At 43.7% G+C, this 18,760-nt stretch overlaps 1 protein-coding gene across 1 annotated transcript; it reads right to left on the bottom strand.

Annotated features, from left to right (window-relative positions):
- Positions 1-5,031: 5,031 nt before the first annotated feature.
- On the bottom strand, positions 5,032-18,251 carry LOC117525267 (probable ribonuclease ZC3H12C). Its single transcript, XM_034187108.1, has 5 exons — positions 17,409-18,251; positions 10,298-10,437; positions 9,978-10,212; positions 9,627-9,733; positions 5,032-7,365 (listed from the first exon to the last, which is right to left on the bottom strand). Exons 1-5 carry the CDS (start codon positions 18,176-18,178, stop codon positions 5,858-5,860), a joined length of 2,760 nt encoding a protein of 919 aa, XP_034042999.1. The 5' UTR covers positions 18,179-18,251; the 3' UTR covers positions 5,032-5,857.
- Between the last annotated feature and the right edge of the window lie 509 nt (positions 18,252-18,760).

The raw sequence follows: 18,760 nt of genomic DNA, 5'->3' as shown, positions 1-18,760 counted from the left end.
TAATACAACCCCCCAAAACAAATAAACGCAATCAAACAACAACAAAAGACACATTTGATGATGCATTAGATGCTCCGCTTGTCTTAACCCGAACTCACACCACTTCATGATAACATCACAAAAAGTGATTTAATCTAGTAGTTTGTGATATCATCACAAAATGGGTTACGTTTTGGTGACAGTATTACAAAAATATTTAGGGATGGTATCAAGATTTTTGGGGTGAAGCGGGGGGGGTCATGGCTAAAAATAGAGTACAAAAACATGACACATTTCGTGACGGTATCACGAAAAATGAAAAGCATGAGTTTACTAAAAAAACTACTCAAATCAAAATAGTTTTGTTTCAGTATTCGCATACAAAACAAGTCTTGTTAAGACGTTAAGAGGACACAATTTGTATCAACAACATAAGAAGTTCTTAAGAAGTGGTGCATTTACTTTTACAAACAGCAATCAGACAAAACAGAATTCAAGTAACACAGCTTGAACTAACAAGATTTAACCTTGAAAAGACGTCAGACAGCGATTGGACAGGACATCCCACAGACAGCAGCAGGATGTGTGGATGGATTGTTTTTGGTTCTCTATGTCTGTCTGTGTGTACAAAACAACTGAGTTTTGGACCAAATATGGTAGACAAAGGACAAAGGAATCTGATTTTGAGAGAAATCTTTTGAAGGTAAAGGTCACAGTCAAAGGTCAAAGGTTTGCATACATATCAGAGATATTTACAGCAGAATGGAATTAGTCATGTCAGACCTGGCAGGCCCAAACGTATCGTGAGGGTCTGCTGGGAACGACTGGCGGAACCCTCTGTCAGCGAGGTCTTCAACTCCCACCTCCGGGAGAGCTTCTCCCAGATCCCGGGGGAGGTTGGAGACATGGAGTCCGAGTGGACCATGTTCACCCCCATTGTCGATGCGGCTGCTCGTAGCTGTGGTTGCAAGGTCTCTGGTGCCTGTCACGGCGGCAATCCCCGAACCCGGTGGTGGACACTGGAAGTAAGGGATGCCGTCAAGCTGAAGAAGGAGTCCTACTTATCTTTGTTGGTAGGTGGGACCCCAGAGGCAGCTGACAGGTACCGGCAGGCCAAGCGTGCCACAGCCCGTGTGGTCGCAGAGCAAAAACTCGGGTCTGGGAGGAGTTCGGGGAGGCTATGGAGGAGGACTATCTGTCGGCCTCGAAGAGATTCTGGCAAACTGTCCGACGCCTCAAGAGGTGGAAGCAGTTCTCCACCAGCACTGTTTACAGTGGGGAGCTGTTGACCCTGACTGGGGATGTTGTCGGGCAGTGGAAGGGGTACTTCGAGGATCTCCTCAATCCCATCGTCACGTCTTCCGAAGAGGAAGCAGAGACTGGGGACTCAGAGGTGGACTCATCCATTACCCAGGCCGAAGTCACCGAGGTGGTTAGAAAGCTCCTCGGTGGCAAGGCTCCTGGGGTGGATGAAATCCGTCCTGAGTACCTTAAAGGGGCTTTCACATTGGCGTATTCGTAGAGCTGCTCATTACAGCGTATCGTCTACGCTGTAATGAGCAGCTCTCCGCCCACTTCACAAGGAGTTTTTTCTCAATACGTAGCAGTATGTTGAGGGCTACGCGCGTAGGATGGAAGAAATTAAACTTGTTTAATTTTCTTCAGCGTACAGCACAGCATGGAGCCTCCACGGGAGTCCACGCAGCGCCATGCTACTGTCCGCTATTGTGAGCCCGCCCACGCGCTGCAACACGGACTGTGCACAACTTCACATCTCCCTGTTGTTCTTCTGGAGCTATAAATACTATGAGATCGTTGCTTCACTTTATCATACTGGACGAGGACTGTTTCAGTGTCGCATCATTTCATAAAACCGCTCTCTCTCTCACACACACAGACACACACACACAGAGAGAGAACGAGCACGCGTGCGCAAGAGAGCGCTTTCAAATTCACTCAGATTCCTCTAAATAAAATCTCTCTCTCGCTCAGAGAGAGAGATTTTAATCACAGCTGTGATTATAGAAAGAGAGAGGTTTTATTCAGAGGAGTGAGTCTCCTTATAGTGCTCTCCCTCTCATAAACGCCACTCGCTGCATGTCGGTTCGCTCATCAAACGCCCTGATCGATCAGAGAAAAGAGCTGACTCTAAAATAAACTCGCAGTCGCTGCATTAAAATAATAATAATAATAATAATGTTAAATGACTATCGCACCACACCATCCAGTAGAGAAAGAGTAGAGAGAGAGAGAGAGAGAGAGAGAGAGACTGCTTAAAATAAAATAAAACCGATCTCTCTCTCGCGCGTGCTTTCCCTCTCTCTCAGAGCGCACTTCACAGAGGCAGAAAATAGCACTGAACTGGTGCAACATGGCACACACGACTGTGTGCACACATGAACACACGTGAACACACACTCATGATAAAATCCCACTGATTTTCAAGCGCAGCCGTCTGGAGAGAATTGAAAAAAAAAGGGGAAGTGGCTTTTTTGCGGCAAAAGAAACGCACTGTGCACACATAAACACGCAGCTATACGAACGGAATGAACACTCGAGATACGCGCGCACTCCGGGCGTATTAAAATAGCCACACACGCCGCAATATGCAGCTCTACTAACGGAATGCACAACGGAAAAAACCGAGCACACGCGTATTTGGGGCGTATTTCAACTACTCACAACGCCGCAATGAGCAGCTGTACGAATACGCCACTGTGAAAGCCCCTTAAGTCTCTGGATGTTGTGGGGCTGTCTTGGCTGACACGCCTCTGCAACATTGCGTGGCGATCGGGGACAGTGCCTCTGGATTGGCAGACCGGGGTGGTGGTCCCTCTGTTTAAGAAGGGGGACCGGAGGGTGTGTTCCAACTATAGGGGGATCACACTCCTCAGCCTCCCCGGTAAGGTCTATTCCAGAGTACTGGAGAGGAGAATTTGACCGATGGTTGAACCTCGGATTCAGGAGGAGCAGTGTGGTTTTCGTCGTGGTCGCGGCACACTGGACCAGCTCTACACGCTCCATCGGGTGCTCGAGGGTTCATGGGAGTTTGCCCAACCAGTCCACATGTGTTTTGTGGATCTGGAGAAGGCGTTCGACCGTGTCCCTCGGGGCACCCTGTGGGGAGTGGTCCGGGAGTATGGGGTCCGGGGTCCTTTGCTAAGGGCTATCCGGTCCCTGTACGACCGCAGCAGGAGCTTGGTTTGCATTGCCGGTAGTAAGTCAAACCTGTTTCCAGTGCACGTTGGCCTCCACCAGGGCTGCTCTTTATCACCGGTTCTGTTCATTATTTGTATGGACAGAATTTCTAGGCACAGCCAGGGTGTAGAGGGGGTCTGGTTTGGGAACCACAGAATCTCGTCTCTGCTGTTTGCGGACGATGTGGTTCTGTTGGCTTCGTCAAATCAGGACCTTCAGCATGCACTGGGGCGGTTTGCAGCCGAGTGTGAAGCGCCCGGGATGAAGATCAGCACCTCCAAATCCGAGGCCATGGTTCTTGACTGGAAAAAAGGTGCTTTGCCCTCTTCAGGTCGGTGGAGTGTCCTTGCCTCAAGTGGAGGAGTTTAAGTATCTCGGGGTCTTGTTCACGAGTGAGGGACAGATGGAGCGTGAGATCGATAGATGGATCGGTGCAGCATCTGCAGTGATGCGGTCGCTGTATCGGACCGTTGTGGTGAAGAGAGAGCTGAGTAGGGGGGCAAAGCTCTCGATTTACCGATCGATCTACGTTCCGATCCTCACCTATGGTCATGAGATTTGGCTCATGACCGAAAGAACGAGATTGCGAGTACAAGCGCCCGAGATGAGTTTCCTCCGCAGGGTGGCTGGGCGCTCCCTTAGAGATAGGGTGAGGAGCTCAGTCACTTGGGAGGAGCTCGGAGTTGAGCCGCTGCTCCTCCACATTGAAAGCAGTCAGTTGAGGTGGCTCGGGCATCTTTTCCGGATGCCCCCTGGACGCCTCGCTGGAGAGGTGTTCCGGGCACGTCCCACTGGGAGGAGGCCCCGGGGAAGACCCAGGACACGCTGGAGGGACTACATCTCTCGGCTGGCTTGGGAACGCCTTGGGGTTCCCCCGGAGGAGCTGGGGGAAGTGTGTGTGGATCGGGAGGTCTGGGCGGCTTTGCTTGAGCTGCTGCCCCCGCGACCCGACTCCGGATAAAGCGGAAGAAAATGGATGGATGGAATTAGTCATAACAATAACTTATTGTTACTGTTAAACACTAATATGAAATCATCTGTCACCTTTCTATTGCTCACTGTACCTTTGATTTTGGTTGACCTTGATTGGTCAACTTCAGGGTCATAACTTTAACTCAAATATGGTGGAAGATTTGTGTGTTAGTCAAGGACAAAGCGGTCCCATTTTGGACATAAATGATCAAATATCAAGACCACACAGAACCGTACAGTACTGAACATCAGTGAATCTCGTTCATTTTCTAAACCCACTTATTTCAATTAAAGGGTCATGGAGCTGATCCCAGCAGTAATGGGACGAGAGGCGGGGCACGCCCTGGACAGGGCCACAGACAGACACACAAACACGTTCAAATTGAAGTTTAAACTTCAAATAACCTGCATGTCTTCAGAGGTGGGAGGCAGAGCAGTCAGATGGAACCCAGACAAACAGAAAGGACCAGGTGGGAAGTGATACCACGACCTTGTTGCTGTGAGTCGCCGTGCTGCCACGTATATCTGTTGTTTCATTTAACCTCTACTGTGGTGGTGTGCAGAGCCAAAATGACTAAAACGGTAACTGTCTGCTTATGGACCTGACTGTAAGTTAGTGTGTGTGTCTTGTTTTTCATACAGTTTGATCTTATTTATTTTCTATCATTTGTCAATGTCTCAAACACAACTGCTTGTGTTTACGCAGAATACAGTTTTTAAGACGACGATGCTGATGTTAGTTTAATTTTTTTCAGGTTCGTCTGCCGGTGGTAAATGGAAATGATTCATCCCTTTTTATTCTTTTTTTTTTCACTTGCACTCCAAAATTTAATATCTTACAAACCACATTCACACAACACATCAAAACAACACCTACAACCTGCCACCAGGTGGACATTACTTATTGCTCTCAACCGAGCCCATATGATTTAGAAAACAGTTATTACGGTAAAAAAAATAAAGTATGAAAGCTGATGAGCATGAAGTCAGCTGACAGTGTGATAAACTCTAATTTAAGGGTGTGTGGGGTTTTTGAGTGGAGTTTTTGTCACCTTATGGGTACAGTGTGTGTTTCACTTCCCTTCCGGGAAAACCCAGAAAAATGTCACAGCTCTAACTGATTTTCCAACTGTTACAACACAAAGAAGCTGCAAAAGCTGCTGCTGAGCTGACGTGAAACGTGTAGGATACATCTGTACTATAGAAAAAGGTAGATTATTTACGCTGTTCTGCATTTAGAATAATATAACTCATCATACCCCGATGTGATTGCCAAATAAAAAAATGGTAATACAAAGCTAAGCAGAAAAAAGTGCAAAAAACATAAAAATGTAAAACAATGGAAATAACTTAAAAATGTAACAAATAAATATATTAAGATGCATCACTATTACCTTGAAACACATCAATTCCTTTTTTTGTACATGCACATTAACACACATTCCTGATCATAAGTGCTGAATTAAGCGTATTCATAAAAACATATGGCAACTCACAGATTTCCTAGAATAAAAGAAATTTAATTCATAATTTTCCCTGCAATAAAAATGCCATTACAGCATCTGTTCCACTTTGCACCTGACTGTTTTTTTTACCCACGGTAACCATGAGTGTTTTAAGCTGTCCAATCACAGCTCCTTTTGTGCTGCTATTCCAAAAGAAAGCGCTGGAAAAGAGAATCAAATTCTGCTTGGCCCTCTGGTTGTATTCAGGAACCGTGTTGCAACTTCTCCATCAAAATGGATGCTGCAAGTTCTTGGGCATCCACCACATGAGGGTTCCTGGCCATCACCACCCTCACCAGTTCTGAAGGGAAGATGGTGCACAAGTTAACATACACCCTTTGTCTCAGGTCATAATGTCGACCTAAGGTGGAGGGCTCTTGGTGCAGCTGCTGTGCAGATGTTGGGTGGTTTTTGCGAGTACTGCTGGAAGGTAACAGCAGCTGTGGAGCTGGTGGAAGACTTAATTTTGAAAGGCCAAGCGGTGAGGAAAGAGTTTGCTGGTTCCAAGATGAGTGCCAGACTTTGTCACTGACATCTGGATGGTTCTGGAAGGCAAATGCTTCATATGTAGGATTTGGAGGATTCTGGTAGTGAGGTTCCCAGCTCATCCGGTACTGCATTTGATGGCTTAGTCCTGAGTAATTCCTTCTGGAATTCATTGACTCTTCATACACTTGGGAGTCCTGGATCCCACGTTCCTGCCAATGGGAGCTTACCAGATTGTGAGCCAGAGGGGAGTTCTGAGAATGGGCGTGCACTGTGGGTGCTTGGGGTAAACATGGTGGAAGTGTTGGGTACTCTCCAGTAAAACTACTCAATGGTGGATGCTGGAGACGGGGTGAGAGGTAGGTGGTCAGGGGCTTAAAATGATGGGAAGAGTGAATCATGGTAGAAGATTCCAAGTCCTCTGATCCAAAACCATTTTGGTTCTGTATGGTTTGAGGAAACCTATAATCATGAGGACTGTGCTGGCCTAAAGCAGGAGATACATGCCCTACTGAGAAGGTGTGCTGGGAGTGGCAGTAATGACGATGGTGATGATGGCAATGGTTGCATCTGGGGCTATCATCTAACAGGAGATCAGGGGAGAAGGAGTCAGAGCTGACACTGTCTTCACTGCTGCAGTCAGACAGCAGTGATCCGGCTCTCAGATCCAAGGAAAAACATTCAGGACTCTGTGGTGCTGGCAAATTGAGGTTGGAGTAGGTCCTTAAAAGTGAGCTGTAAGACTGTTTTGGGGACTTACACCTGTGATATGTTTCAGACAGACTTGTTCCTGAGCCTTGACCCGTCATAGAGCTGGTTCCACTGCTCCCCACAGATTGGTCCCATTGCTCAACACCTCCAAACAAAGGCGGTCCTCCTGGAGCAGCATGGCCTAGGATCCTGCCACTACAGTTGCTGTTGCTTCGTCTGTGTGCCTCCACTTTGGGCTGGCCCCATCTGTCACCCAGGAGGTCAGTGAGGGAGCTCTGAGGGATGAGGTTCAGATCTTTCTTTGGAGGCCCCCTGGTATCCACAGATTCTACTCTTACTTCTGGTTGGCCAGAACTTTGGTTTTTCACCATCAGGGCATCTTCCAGCAAGCCCCTGGATGCTACTGATGAGGTTTTGGCACTGGCACGGAGCTCATCAGCCACAGCACGCTGGGGCTGGGTTCCCCTTTCAGGATGGTAAAATTTGCACTTGTGGCCATATGTACACTTCTTTCCTAATAATAATAAGAAAAAAAAAGAAACATTTATCATTATGGCGCTAGATTCACAACTTTCTGACACAACAAAACACAAAAATCTGTCTGCAGTAAATATTGACTTATTTTAGGTTCATCGCATCGGAACTAATGCTGTCATTGTAATCAATGCTATTGACAGCAGTACACCCACGACCAGAAGAATGTCCCCTCTGAGACAGCTGTTAGGCAGCAGACCAGGTTCAGATTAGAATGCCTCTTTCACCCAAATGTCACCGACCAGGATTGGAGCGTGTGCATAATAGATTAGATACCAGGGGAGCACTAAGATCTCAGCCTCTTACTGCTCTGCAGAAACTGCTCCTTCAGTATGTCGGCAATAGGAGAGTGAAAAGATCAAAATAAGCTCCCAAGCTCCTTTTACAGCAGCAGGAGATGGTTTTAATAAGAGACGGGACATTCCATTTGCCCACCTGTATGGACCATTCCAGTTTGTAACTTCAGCACTATTGACTGAAAGATCAGCCACAAGAACATAAAGTACATCATATAATGCAATTTATACCATTGTCAGTGAGAATTCCATGTCTAACTGGCATGCATTATTTTCGTGTATACGCACACATAATTCAGCGAGTTAAGTCACTGTTATAATCACTCCGCTCTGGTCGTCACCATAGCAATGTGCAAATCAGTTGGCGCAGATCAGCTGTGTTTTGACAGGTGAATGACAAAAACGTGATAAAACATGGATTTCCAAGTGAATTTTAATATTTTGGACCAAAACAAAACGTTTGAGGAATGGAAAGAGGAGGAGAGCAAACGAGAAAACAACTGCAACTGCGTAAAGATTTAACATCGGACGAACTGGACAAGATTGAAGACGGGAAAGAAGAAGAGAACAGTTAGCTCACTGCGTGGGACCATGGTATAAAAGGATTAAACAACTTGAAGCCGTGCATTATACTGTTTGAATGCACTTCGTAGAGTAACACCACCAGTAGACTCCATGTCGTGCATTCAAACCGTATAATGCACGGCTTCTTGTTGTTTAATTCTTACATAATGCTAAATAACTATAAAACTGAGAGAATACAAATGCAATTAAACATGAAGCTACTGTATGTGAAACCTAATTAAATCTGCAGAAACCTGTATTGAAACTGAGTATCAGCTGCAGTTGAGAAAGTCTTTGTAGCTATTGACTGTTTTTTTTTTGTTTTTACTGAAAATATAATGATTAATGATTGATGACAATGATCATGATCATTAATAATTGATAAATCATCTTAATATGCTTAAGATAAATTTCTGAGCAATAGCCAAGCAATGAAATATGTTGTCAGATATACAATCAGTGTGTCTGTCTCAGTGCAGTCGAAAGGGTAGCACATTTAAGATTTAATTAAACCCTACATTTCTATCAAAGTTGTAAGGTCTATAAAACTATTGCTTCAACCCTAAGTCAGAAAAATTATTGAAATGTTTAAAAACAATGTTCCTCAAATAAAGATAAGAGATTTCCATATTTCTCCCTGTACAGTGTACAGTGTCATATCATTAAGCGACTCAAGGAATCTGGAGGAATTACAGTGTGTAAAGTGTAAGGGCGCAAGACGAAGCTCAACACAGGTGAACTCCAATCCTTCACATGGCATTGCCTCAAGAACTGTTATTCATCAATAGCTGATATAACCATGTGAACAAGGGATTACTTTGGGAAACTTTTGTCAATGCAGAATCACTTTCTGCAGAAATTACAAATGCATGGCTGTGAAAAAAAGGATATGGGTACTAGACTGGCTTGTCTGCAGTCTGTTCTGTGTCCAATAGAGAATGCATGGAGAGTTTTTAAATGAAAACTACAAAAATGATGACCCCATACTGTTGCACACCTTAGGATGCATTTACAGCAAGAATGTGACAAAATAACATTTGAAATGCTTCATCACTTGGTATCCTCAATACTAAAAGATCTTTTAAATGTTGTGAGAAGGACTGACAATGTTACATAATGTTAAATAATTTAGTGTCCCAACTTTGTTTTAAATGTGTTTCAGGCTTTAAATGCAAAAATTAATGAATATTAATAAATTAAATGAAGTTGACAACACAAAACATAAAATATTTTGGGTTCATACTGTCTGCAGTAAAATAGTCAAAGTAAATGCAAGATTCACTGTGGGTTGCATTTTCTAATTATCACATTGTCAAACCAACATATCTCTTTGAAGGATTTGAAGTACTGACAAGAAAACAGGGGTGTCTGTGTTTGTTACCATAAGGACATGGCTGCTTCCCGTGTTCTGGGACAACAGGCTTTTTCCTCAGAAAGTTCTCTAAACTGGGTCCGTGACGTCCAAGTGGGTCATCTGGTGGCATGAACCTGAACACAAGATCAAAGCTCAGATCAATACTTGGTTCTCATAATCTGTATGACCGATAGGATAGACAGATAGATGGCTGTGTGTTAGTGTGGCGATATAGTGCATTCTCTCAGGCCTGACCTGACCCTGAACCGGCACTCGGAATGCACCGACTTGTGCACCCACGGTGCTTTTAGTGAAATATGACAGCATGAATAGACCTGAACAACACTCTTGAGGGGACGTTCTAAACCAATTACTTACTTGTCATTGACAAAAGAGTACATTAATAGACGTTCATCAATGAATTTCTTCCACTCTGGCTTCTCATTGGCCAGGTCACGATAGTTATCATTGGACACAATGATCCCATCTGACTCATAGGCTAATTTGACAATGAAGCGGTCATCATAGCAAACCACCCGGCGCCCCTGCACACGGCGAGACGGAGTAAAGACCAGGATTTTCTCCTTCTCCAGCCGCCGTAAGATCTCCTGGTCTGGACAGAAAGGGACAATGCTTTTTGCATGTTTTTTTTTTACAGTTCATTGCGACTGTCTAGTGAAATCTACAGTTGCTGATACCTGTGATGAGAGCATCAGGTCGTGACTGCTCCTTTCTCCAAGCAGGTACAAAAACAGTGATGTTACGGTGTCCTCGCTTCAAGAACCAATCAACGGCAAGTTGGATACCTTGACAGGAGAATGCTTCCTTATTCCCATGGCTGTAAGGACAGAAAGAAAACATGATAATAATGACCGCTTGGCCTCTGGAACAGAATATTTCTCACAGTGATTCACACTTTTATGCAAATTTTACTTATTTTAAGTAATAATTTAACATAAATATATCTGATGTACTGACATTACACTTGATAGGATTGTAATCACAAACACAGCCTTCTCTGTCCATATACCAAATGATGAGTTAATATTGCCAACAACAAAAAAAAAGAAGTAGTAAATCCTAGTCAATTTCACAAAGAAAGCTGATTCATATTTACCAAGTATCTGAGCAAAAATCTTTTAGATTTACTAAATATCTGGAGGAAAGTGATTCATATTTACTGATAATCTAGGTGAAATTGATTTATATTTATTAATTATGTGGGTGAAATTGACTTACATTTACTACATATATGCATAAAAATGATTTGGATTAAGTAAATAAAGTAAATTATATCAACGCCACTATTCTAGGACAAAAGTAAGTGAGTCCCTTTGGCTGCTCCCTTATTTGCACTCAGGGTCACCACAGCACATCCAAGGTGGACCTGCATGTTGATTCTAGCACAATGTTCACAACGGATGCCCTTCCTGAAAGAACTCCACATTCTGTGGAGAAATGTGGCAGGGGTGAGGTTTGAACCAGGAACCTTCCAAGCGCTAACCACTTGGCCACCACACCTGCCTGACTTATATTCTAGCACACTGTTGCTTAATTCAACACATTTCCACTGTTGTAGTACATGAACTGCATATAATTAATAAATATAAGTCAATAAATTATTTATTAAATCGGGTACTTAGTAAATATGAATCAGCTTTCCTTGTGAAATTGAGTAGGATTTACTTTTTTTTTTTTTTTTTTTGGCAATATAACTCATCTTTTAGCTTGCTATTACTACAACCCCAGTTCCAATTAAGTTGGGACATTGTGGAAAATGTAAATAAAAACAGAACACAATGATTTGCAAATCCTCTTGAACCTATGTTCAATTGAATACAGCACAAAGACAAGATATTTAATGTTCAAACTGATAAACTTTATTGTTTTTGTGCAAATATTTGCTCATTTTGAAATGGATGCGTGCAGCACGTTTCAAAAAAGCTGGAACAGTGGTATGTTTACCACTGTGTTACATCACCTTTCCTTCTAACAACACTCAATAAGCATTTGGGAAGTGAGGACACTGATTGTTGAAGCTTTGTAGGTGGAGAGTCCGGGGTGTCTGTTGTTGTATTTTGTGCTTCATAATGCGCCACACATTTTCAATGGTTGACAGGTCTGGACTGCAGGCAGGCCAGTCTACCCGCACTCTTTTACTATGAAGGCACGCTGTTGTAACACGTGCAGAATGTGGCTTGGCATTGTCTTGCTGAAATAAATAGGGATGTCCCTGAAAAAGACGTTGCTTGGATGGCAGCATGTGTTGCTCCAAAGCGTGGATGTACTTTTCAGCATTGATGGTGCCATCACAGATGTGTAAGTTGCAGTGATGCCGGTAACGCGTTACTCTAATCTGACCACTTTTTTTAGTAACGAGTAATCTAACGCGTTAATCTTTCCAAATCAGTAATCAGATTAAAGTTACTTCTCCATGTCACTGTGCGTTACTATTATTTTTCATTGTGGGTCGATAGCAGCATTAAACTTGGTCTGTGGGCAGGAGGTCGGGGTTCGACTGAACTGCCCACTTTAAGCGAACTGTGATCTTTTAATCCGCGGTTTTTTGCAGCTGCTCGACTCGTCCTCACCTCTTAAAGTGCGGTGATCAGCACACCTGCACTGAGCTTTACAAAGACATTTTTATACTTTTTTTCCTCCTTTATTTAGAATTCTGAGCTGAGCCGCTCTGTATCTGGTCGTTAAAAACAGCTGATCCTCCGCGACGTGTCAACAACTAACACTATTTTCCACTCAAATGCACCTAAACTCTCTTTCTGAGGACCACATGATGTGAAAACGCAATAAAACTTTCTTACCTGTAAATCTGGTCCTGTTTTCTGTATAAATAAATGTTATCCATTGTTTGTGCTCAAACGCCAAAGCAGGGGCGAATCTAGATGGAATGGGGGCGTGGGGCAGGGATGTGCCCCCTCCCCCACAACACCCCTAGATTAAAGGTGCAATTTTGAAGCCGTTTTTTACTACAACTAATATTGCTTAAAATAATAATAATTTCGACAAGTAAAATGTTTAGAGAGAATTTAAATGTTAGAAAAATGTTAGAATTTAATAGTTACCTTTATAAACAATGTAGGCTCGAAATTGCAAGTTTTACTGTTACAGTGCTGTCAACAGTTAAATATGAGGTCAAGAAAGACGTCTTTATTTTACTTTTTATAAAACAAGTATTTATTTTCATTGAAGTCAAGAAAGGGTGACTATAAAGTGAGTTTTGGCAAAACAGGTATCATTGTCATGTTGAGGTGGCAGAGGGTTGTTGTCGGCAGCTGGGAAAAGTAACTAAAAAAGTAACTAGTAATCTAACTTAGTTACTTTTACAATTGAGTAATCAGTAAAGTAACTAAGTTACTTTTACAATTGAGTAATCAGTAAAGTAACTAAGTTACTTTTTCAAAGTAACTGTGGCAACACTGGTATGTTGCCAATGCCATGGGCACTAACACACCCCTATACCATCACAGATGCTGGCTTTTGAACTTTGCACTGGTAACAATCTGGATGATCTTTTTCCTCTTTTGTTTGGAGGACACAACGTCCATGATTTCCAAAAACAATTTGAAATGTGGACTCAGACCACAGCACACTTTTCCACTTTGCATCTGTCCATTTCAAATGAGCTCGGGCCCAGAGAAGGCGGCTGCGTTTCTGGATGTTATTGATGTATGGCTTTTGCTTTGCATGGTAGAGTTTTAACTTGCGCTTGTAGATGTAGCGGCGAACTGTTTTAACTGACATTGGTTTTCTGAAGTGTTCCTGAGCCCACGCGGTAAGATCCTTTACACAATGATGTCAGTTTTTAATGCAGTGCCATCTGAGGGATCGAAGGTCACGTGCATTCAGTGTTGGTTTTCGGCCTTACCGCATATGTGTAGAACGTTCTCCAGATTCTCTGAATCTTCTGATTATATTATGGACTGTAGATGATAGAATCCCTAAATTCCTTGCAAGTGAATGTTGAGAAACATTGTTCTTAAACTGTTGGACTATTTTTTCACACAGTTGTTCACAAAGTGGTGATCATTGCCCCATCTTTGCTTGTGAATGGCCGAGACTTTTGGGGATGCTCCTTTTATACCCAATCATGACACTCACCTGTTTCCAATTAGGTGTTCTTTGAGCATTCATCACCTTTCCCAGTCTTTTGTTGCCCCGTCCCAACTTGTTTGAAATGTGCTGCATCCATTTCAAAATAAGCAAATATTTGCACAAAAACAACAAAGTCAGTCAGTTTGAACATTAAATATCTTGTCTTTGTGGTGTATTCAATTGAATATAGGTTGAAGAGGATTTTCAAATCATATTCTGTTTTTATTTATACTCAACAAAAATATAAACGCAACACTTTGGTTTTGCTCCCATTTCGTATGAGATGAACCCAAAGATCTAAAACTTTTTCCACATACACAATATCACCATTTCCCTCAAATATTGTTCACAAACCAGTCTAAATCTGTGATAGTGAGCACTTCTCCTTTGCTGAGATAATCCATCCCACCTCACAGGTGTGCCATATCAAGATGCTGATTAGACACCATGATTAGTGCACAGGTGTGCCTTAGACTGCCCACAATAAAAGGCCACTCTGAAAGGTGCAGTTTTATCACACAGCACAATGCCACAGATGTCGCAAGATTTGAGGGAGCGTGCAGTTGGCATGCTGACAGCAGGAATGTCAACCAGAGCTGTTGCTCGTGTATTGAATGTTCATTTCTCTACCATAAGCCGTCTCCAAAGGCGTTTCAGAGAAGTTGGCAGTACATCCAACCAGCCTCACAACCGCAGACCACGTGTAACCACACCAGCCCAGGACCTCCACATCCAGCATGTTCACCTCCAAGATCGTCTGAGACCAGCCACTCGGACAGCTGCTGAAACAATCGGTTTGCATAACCAAAGAATTTCTGCACAAACTGTCAGAAACCGTCTCAGGGAAGCTCATCTGCATGCTCGTCATCCTCATCGGGGTCTCGACCTGACTCCAGTTCGTCGTCGTAACCGACTTGAGTGGGCAAATGCTCACATTCGCTGGCGTTTGGCACGTTGGAGAAGTGTTCTCTTCACGGATGAATCCCGGTTCACACTGTCCAGGGCAGATGGCAGACAGTGTGTGTGGCGTTGTGTGGGTGAGCGGTTTTCTGATGTCAGTGTTGTGGATCGAGTGGCCCATGGTGGCGGTGGGGTTATGGTATAGGCAGGCATCTGTTATGGATGAAGAACACAGGAGCAGTTTATTGATGGCATTTTGAATGCACAGAGATACCGTGACGAGATCCTGAGGCCCATTGTTGTGCCATACATCCAAGAACATCACCTCATGTTGCAGCAGGATAATGCACGGCCCCATGTTGCAAGGATCTGTACACAATTCTTGGAAGCTGAAAATGTCCCAGTTCTTGCATGGCCGGCATACTCACCGGACATGTCACCCATTGAGCATGTTTGGGATGCTCTGGACCGGCGTATACGACAGCGTGTACCAGTTCCTGCCAATATCCAGCAACTTCGCACAGCCATTGAAGAGGAGTGGACCAACATTCCACAGGCCACAATTGACAACCTGATCAACTCTATGCGAAGGAGATGTGTTGCACTGCATAAGGCAAATGGTGGTCACACCAGATACTGACTGGTATCCCCCCCCAATAAAACAAAACTGCACCTTTCAGAGTGGCCTTTTATTGTGGGCAGTCTAAGGCACACCTGTGCACTAATCATGGTGTCTAATCAGCATCTTGATATGGCACACCTGTGAGGTGGGATTGATTATCTCAGCAAAGGAGAAGTGCTCACTATCAAAGATTTAGACTGGTTTGTGAACAATATTTGAGGGAAATGGTGATATTGTGTATGTGGAAAAAGTTTTAGATCTTTGAGTTCATCTCATACAAAACGGGAGCAAAACCAAAAGTGTTGCGTTTATATTTTTGTTGAGTATACATTTTGCACAATGTCCCAACTTCATTGGAATTGGGGTTGTAAATCCAACACCTTTCAACTGTTTTGATCCCTGTGTAATTCTTTCTTGACCCCTGTAGCTCATTGAAGATCATTAGAGGTTCCATATCTGGAAATAAACATTAGTTAATTTAGAATACATGTGCAAAATTCTATGCTTTTATCACAAAATGCACAGTTGTTACGGAATTTTTAGCTAAGCTGTACCACTATTACACAGGAGTCAAAATTTAAAAATGCTCCAATCATATTGAAAACTACCTGATCATAAAGATTCCAAAAAAGGTATAGTTTGGACTATCTATGACTAAATATTAAGGAGTTATGCGGGAAAAACTGCAAGAATGGTGACAAAGGTCAGTTTCAGGTTGTACAGGGGTTAAAAGTTAAAGATGCTTCAATTTTGGTTAAAAGTGATTCAAATTATTACCAAACTGCAAATGTCAGCTCTCCCCGGTTTCTCCATGATCAAAGCCATATGTGCATGCATGCCCACATGCACACCCGGACGCACAGGCTACTTTGCTATTATAATCAAGATAAAATGAACTAGTGTACATAATCAAGGTATTGTAGATGATAAAATAAAGATTGTTGACCTGCGACAGGCCATGTGAACATATCTGATGGGCATACATAGGAATACGTAGGGTAGCACGATAACTTAAATGCCCAGTCACATGGCACTTAACGAACGGCAACGAAGCCTTAATGAAACAAGAAATCTGGACTTTCATTGACTTTTGTTGGCATCGTTTAACCTTCACTCAGCTTCATCGAAAATTTTGAACGAAGGCCAATGAAAACATCATTTCATATGTATTTTGTTTTTCTGTCATTCTTGATGGTTTCTTATCATTTGCTTAGTTTTTGTAATGTTAGACTTTCGTTTGACTTCGTTCAACCAGCTGAACGTTATCACACAGTACAAAAGCCAGTTTTTGGGCGCTTTTGTGGAGGAGCTACAGCTCCTCTGCAGCAGTGCTGGTGTGTGTGTGGTGTGGGGCTTCTTGTTTACTTGTTTGCTTGTTCTCGTGTTTGCATGTGTTCCCTCCTGTTGCTCCGGCTTCCTCCCTCCAAAGACATGCAGATTAGTTGAACTGGTGACTCCAAACTGATCGTAGGTGTGTGTGAATGTGTTTGTCTTATATGTGGCCCTGCATTGGACTAGTGGCCTGTCCAAGGTCTACCCCACCAGGAATAAGCTCCAGCTCCCTCTTGACACTCTATTGCGGGGGTGGGCATCGAGGGCCGAGACACTGCAGGTTTTCCATACAACCATTCACCTCAGCAGGTGGGTTGCTGATGAGCTTCTCCTCTGAACATAAACACCTCGTTGTCAATGAAATCACCTGCTGAGACACCTGATCATTAATGAAATCACCTGCTGAGGTGACTGGTTGCATGGAAAACCTGCAGTGTCTCGGCCCTTTATGGCACATGATTGCCCACCCCTGCTCTATTGGAATAAACAGGTATAGAAAATGGATTAATGGATGCATAGGTACAGTTACCTTTTATGTATAAGATTTTATAACCTGCACTGGTTCATCTCTCTCCACTGTTACACTCTCATACCCCTACATGCCATTCCCATCCGGGTCACCACACCAATGTAACCTGCATGGCTTCATCTCTCACTGGTCTTGAACGTCGTTCCCGGTGTGGGAGACAGGTACTCTAGCCATGAGGCTAAAACCCTAGGCCTCTGGCATCTGTCAGTAGAACATCTTTTGACCTTAGGGAATGACGTTTACTCACTGTACAGCACCTCCTGTTGGCCACGTTACACTTGAATGAACAAATCAACACGTGTTGTTTCTTCCTCACCTCATAGCTACGTTGCTCCCATCCAATATAACAGGCCTCAGATTGTCTCCATCCTCCAGACGCTGGGCTAGACACAATAGACGGTAGGAGTCCAGGGAAGAGGAGGATGAAGAGCAGGAGGTGGCCAAAGAGGAAGAGGGAAACAGAGAGAGAGCTGAGCCTCCTCCTTGCTGCTCCATCTGTGTTTTGGTTCCCATTTTGACCAGCTCTCCCAGGATGTCGTTGATGAGAGCGTCTGGTCCCAGTTTCCTTAGCACCGATAGCACAAGCTCCTCATTGTAACCTAATTTAAGAGCAAACTCCACCTTAGTGCGGGAGTCTGAGACAAGACTTGTGACTGTTTGTGGATGCTCGGGTCCTCTAGGGGAACTGAGTGGTGCCAGGTCTGGCCTGTCAGCACGGCAGACAAGGGAGGAGTCTTGAAGATGTGGGTGAGGCTCATCCCGTTGAATGACTTGAGATTCAGAACCAGATCCATTATGGCCCTGTTCATCTTCACTGTCTGAGACAGCGCTCTCCTCAGAGTGAACACTGCAATGACTACTGCTGTTACAGCTGGTGGCACTACTACTGCTGTAGTTACTGTCACCACTTTTGCTCCTGGTTGCTAAAACCACATCTCCAGTTTGTGAGGCTCCTATTGGCTCAGCTCCTTTTGCTATGCTCTGTCCGGTCTGTCGCTCAGCACCTTCCACATGGAGGTAGTCCAGATCCAGTGCCAGACCGAGGATGTTTCCTGTCCCATCTTCCACATGGTCCTTCAGGCCCATGAAGCCTCATACATCCAGCTCCACGCCCTCTGTGACCTCCTGGACACCTGAATGACCCCACTGTTGCTGCTGAGGAGTGAGTGTGAGTCCTGGGGTGGAAGCTTGAGGAAGAGAAATGAAGTGATGGATTAAAAACCTCAACAATGACAGACTGGTTGAGTAAAGTATTAATACAACACTGATACAATCAATCAGTGGATTATGTAAATGACTTATTGTAGGTGCAGCCCCAACAACAGGGAAAGTTATTTGGACATTGTAGTTACATTAAAGGTCTACTGATGTGGACTCATGAAGATCTACAGTGCATACTCTAAAGCTCATAGCTCTGGAGCAGTCAGGGCATGTTCAACTCTACTTAGATATTTACAAGTCCAATAATCTGTGCCATCAACATCACAAAAACCGAAACCATGTGCATTGGACCATTAGTCGAATTTTCCATAGATGGTGAAAAGTTGAAGAATGTAAAGCATTTCAAGTACCTTGGTAGTTACAGTGAGGAAAATAAGTATTTGAACACCCTGCGGTTTTGCAAGTTCTCCCACTTAGAAATCATGGAGGGGTCTGAAATTTTCATCT

Source organism: Thalassophryne amazonica, chromosome 14, assembly GCF_902500255.1.
Source record: "Thalassophryne amazonica chromosome 14, fThaAma1.1, whole genome shotgun sequence".
NCBI lineage: Eukaryota > Metazoa > Chordata > Actinopteri > Batrachoidiformes > Batrachoididae > Thalassophryne > Thalassophryne amazonica.
Note: the sequence above shows the minus strand (reverse complement) of the source record. Positions and strands in the feature narration are given on the sequence as shown.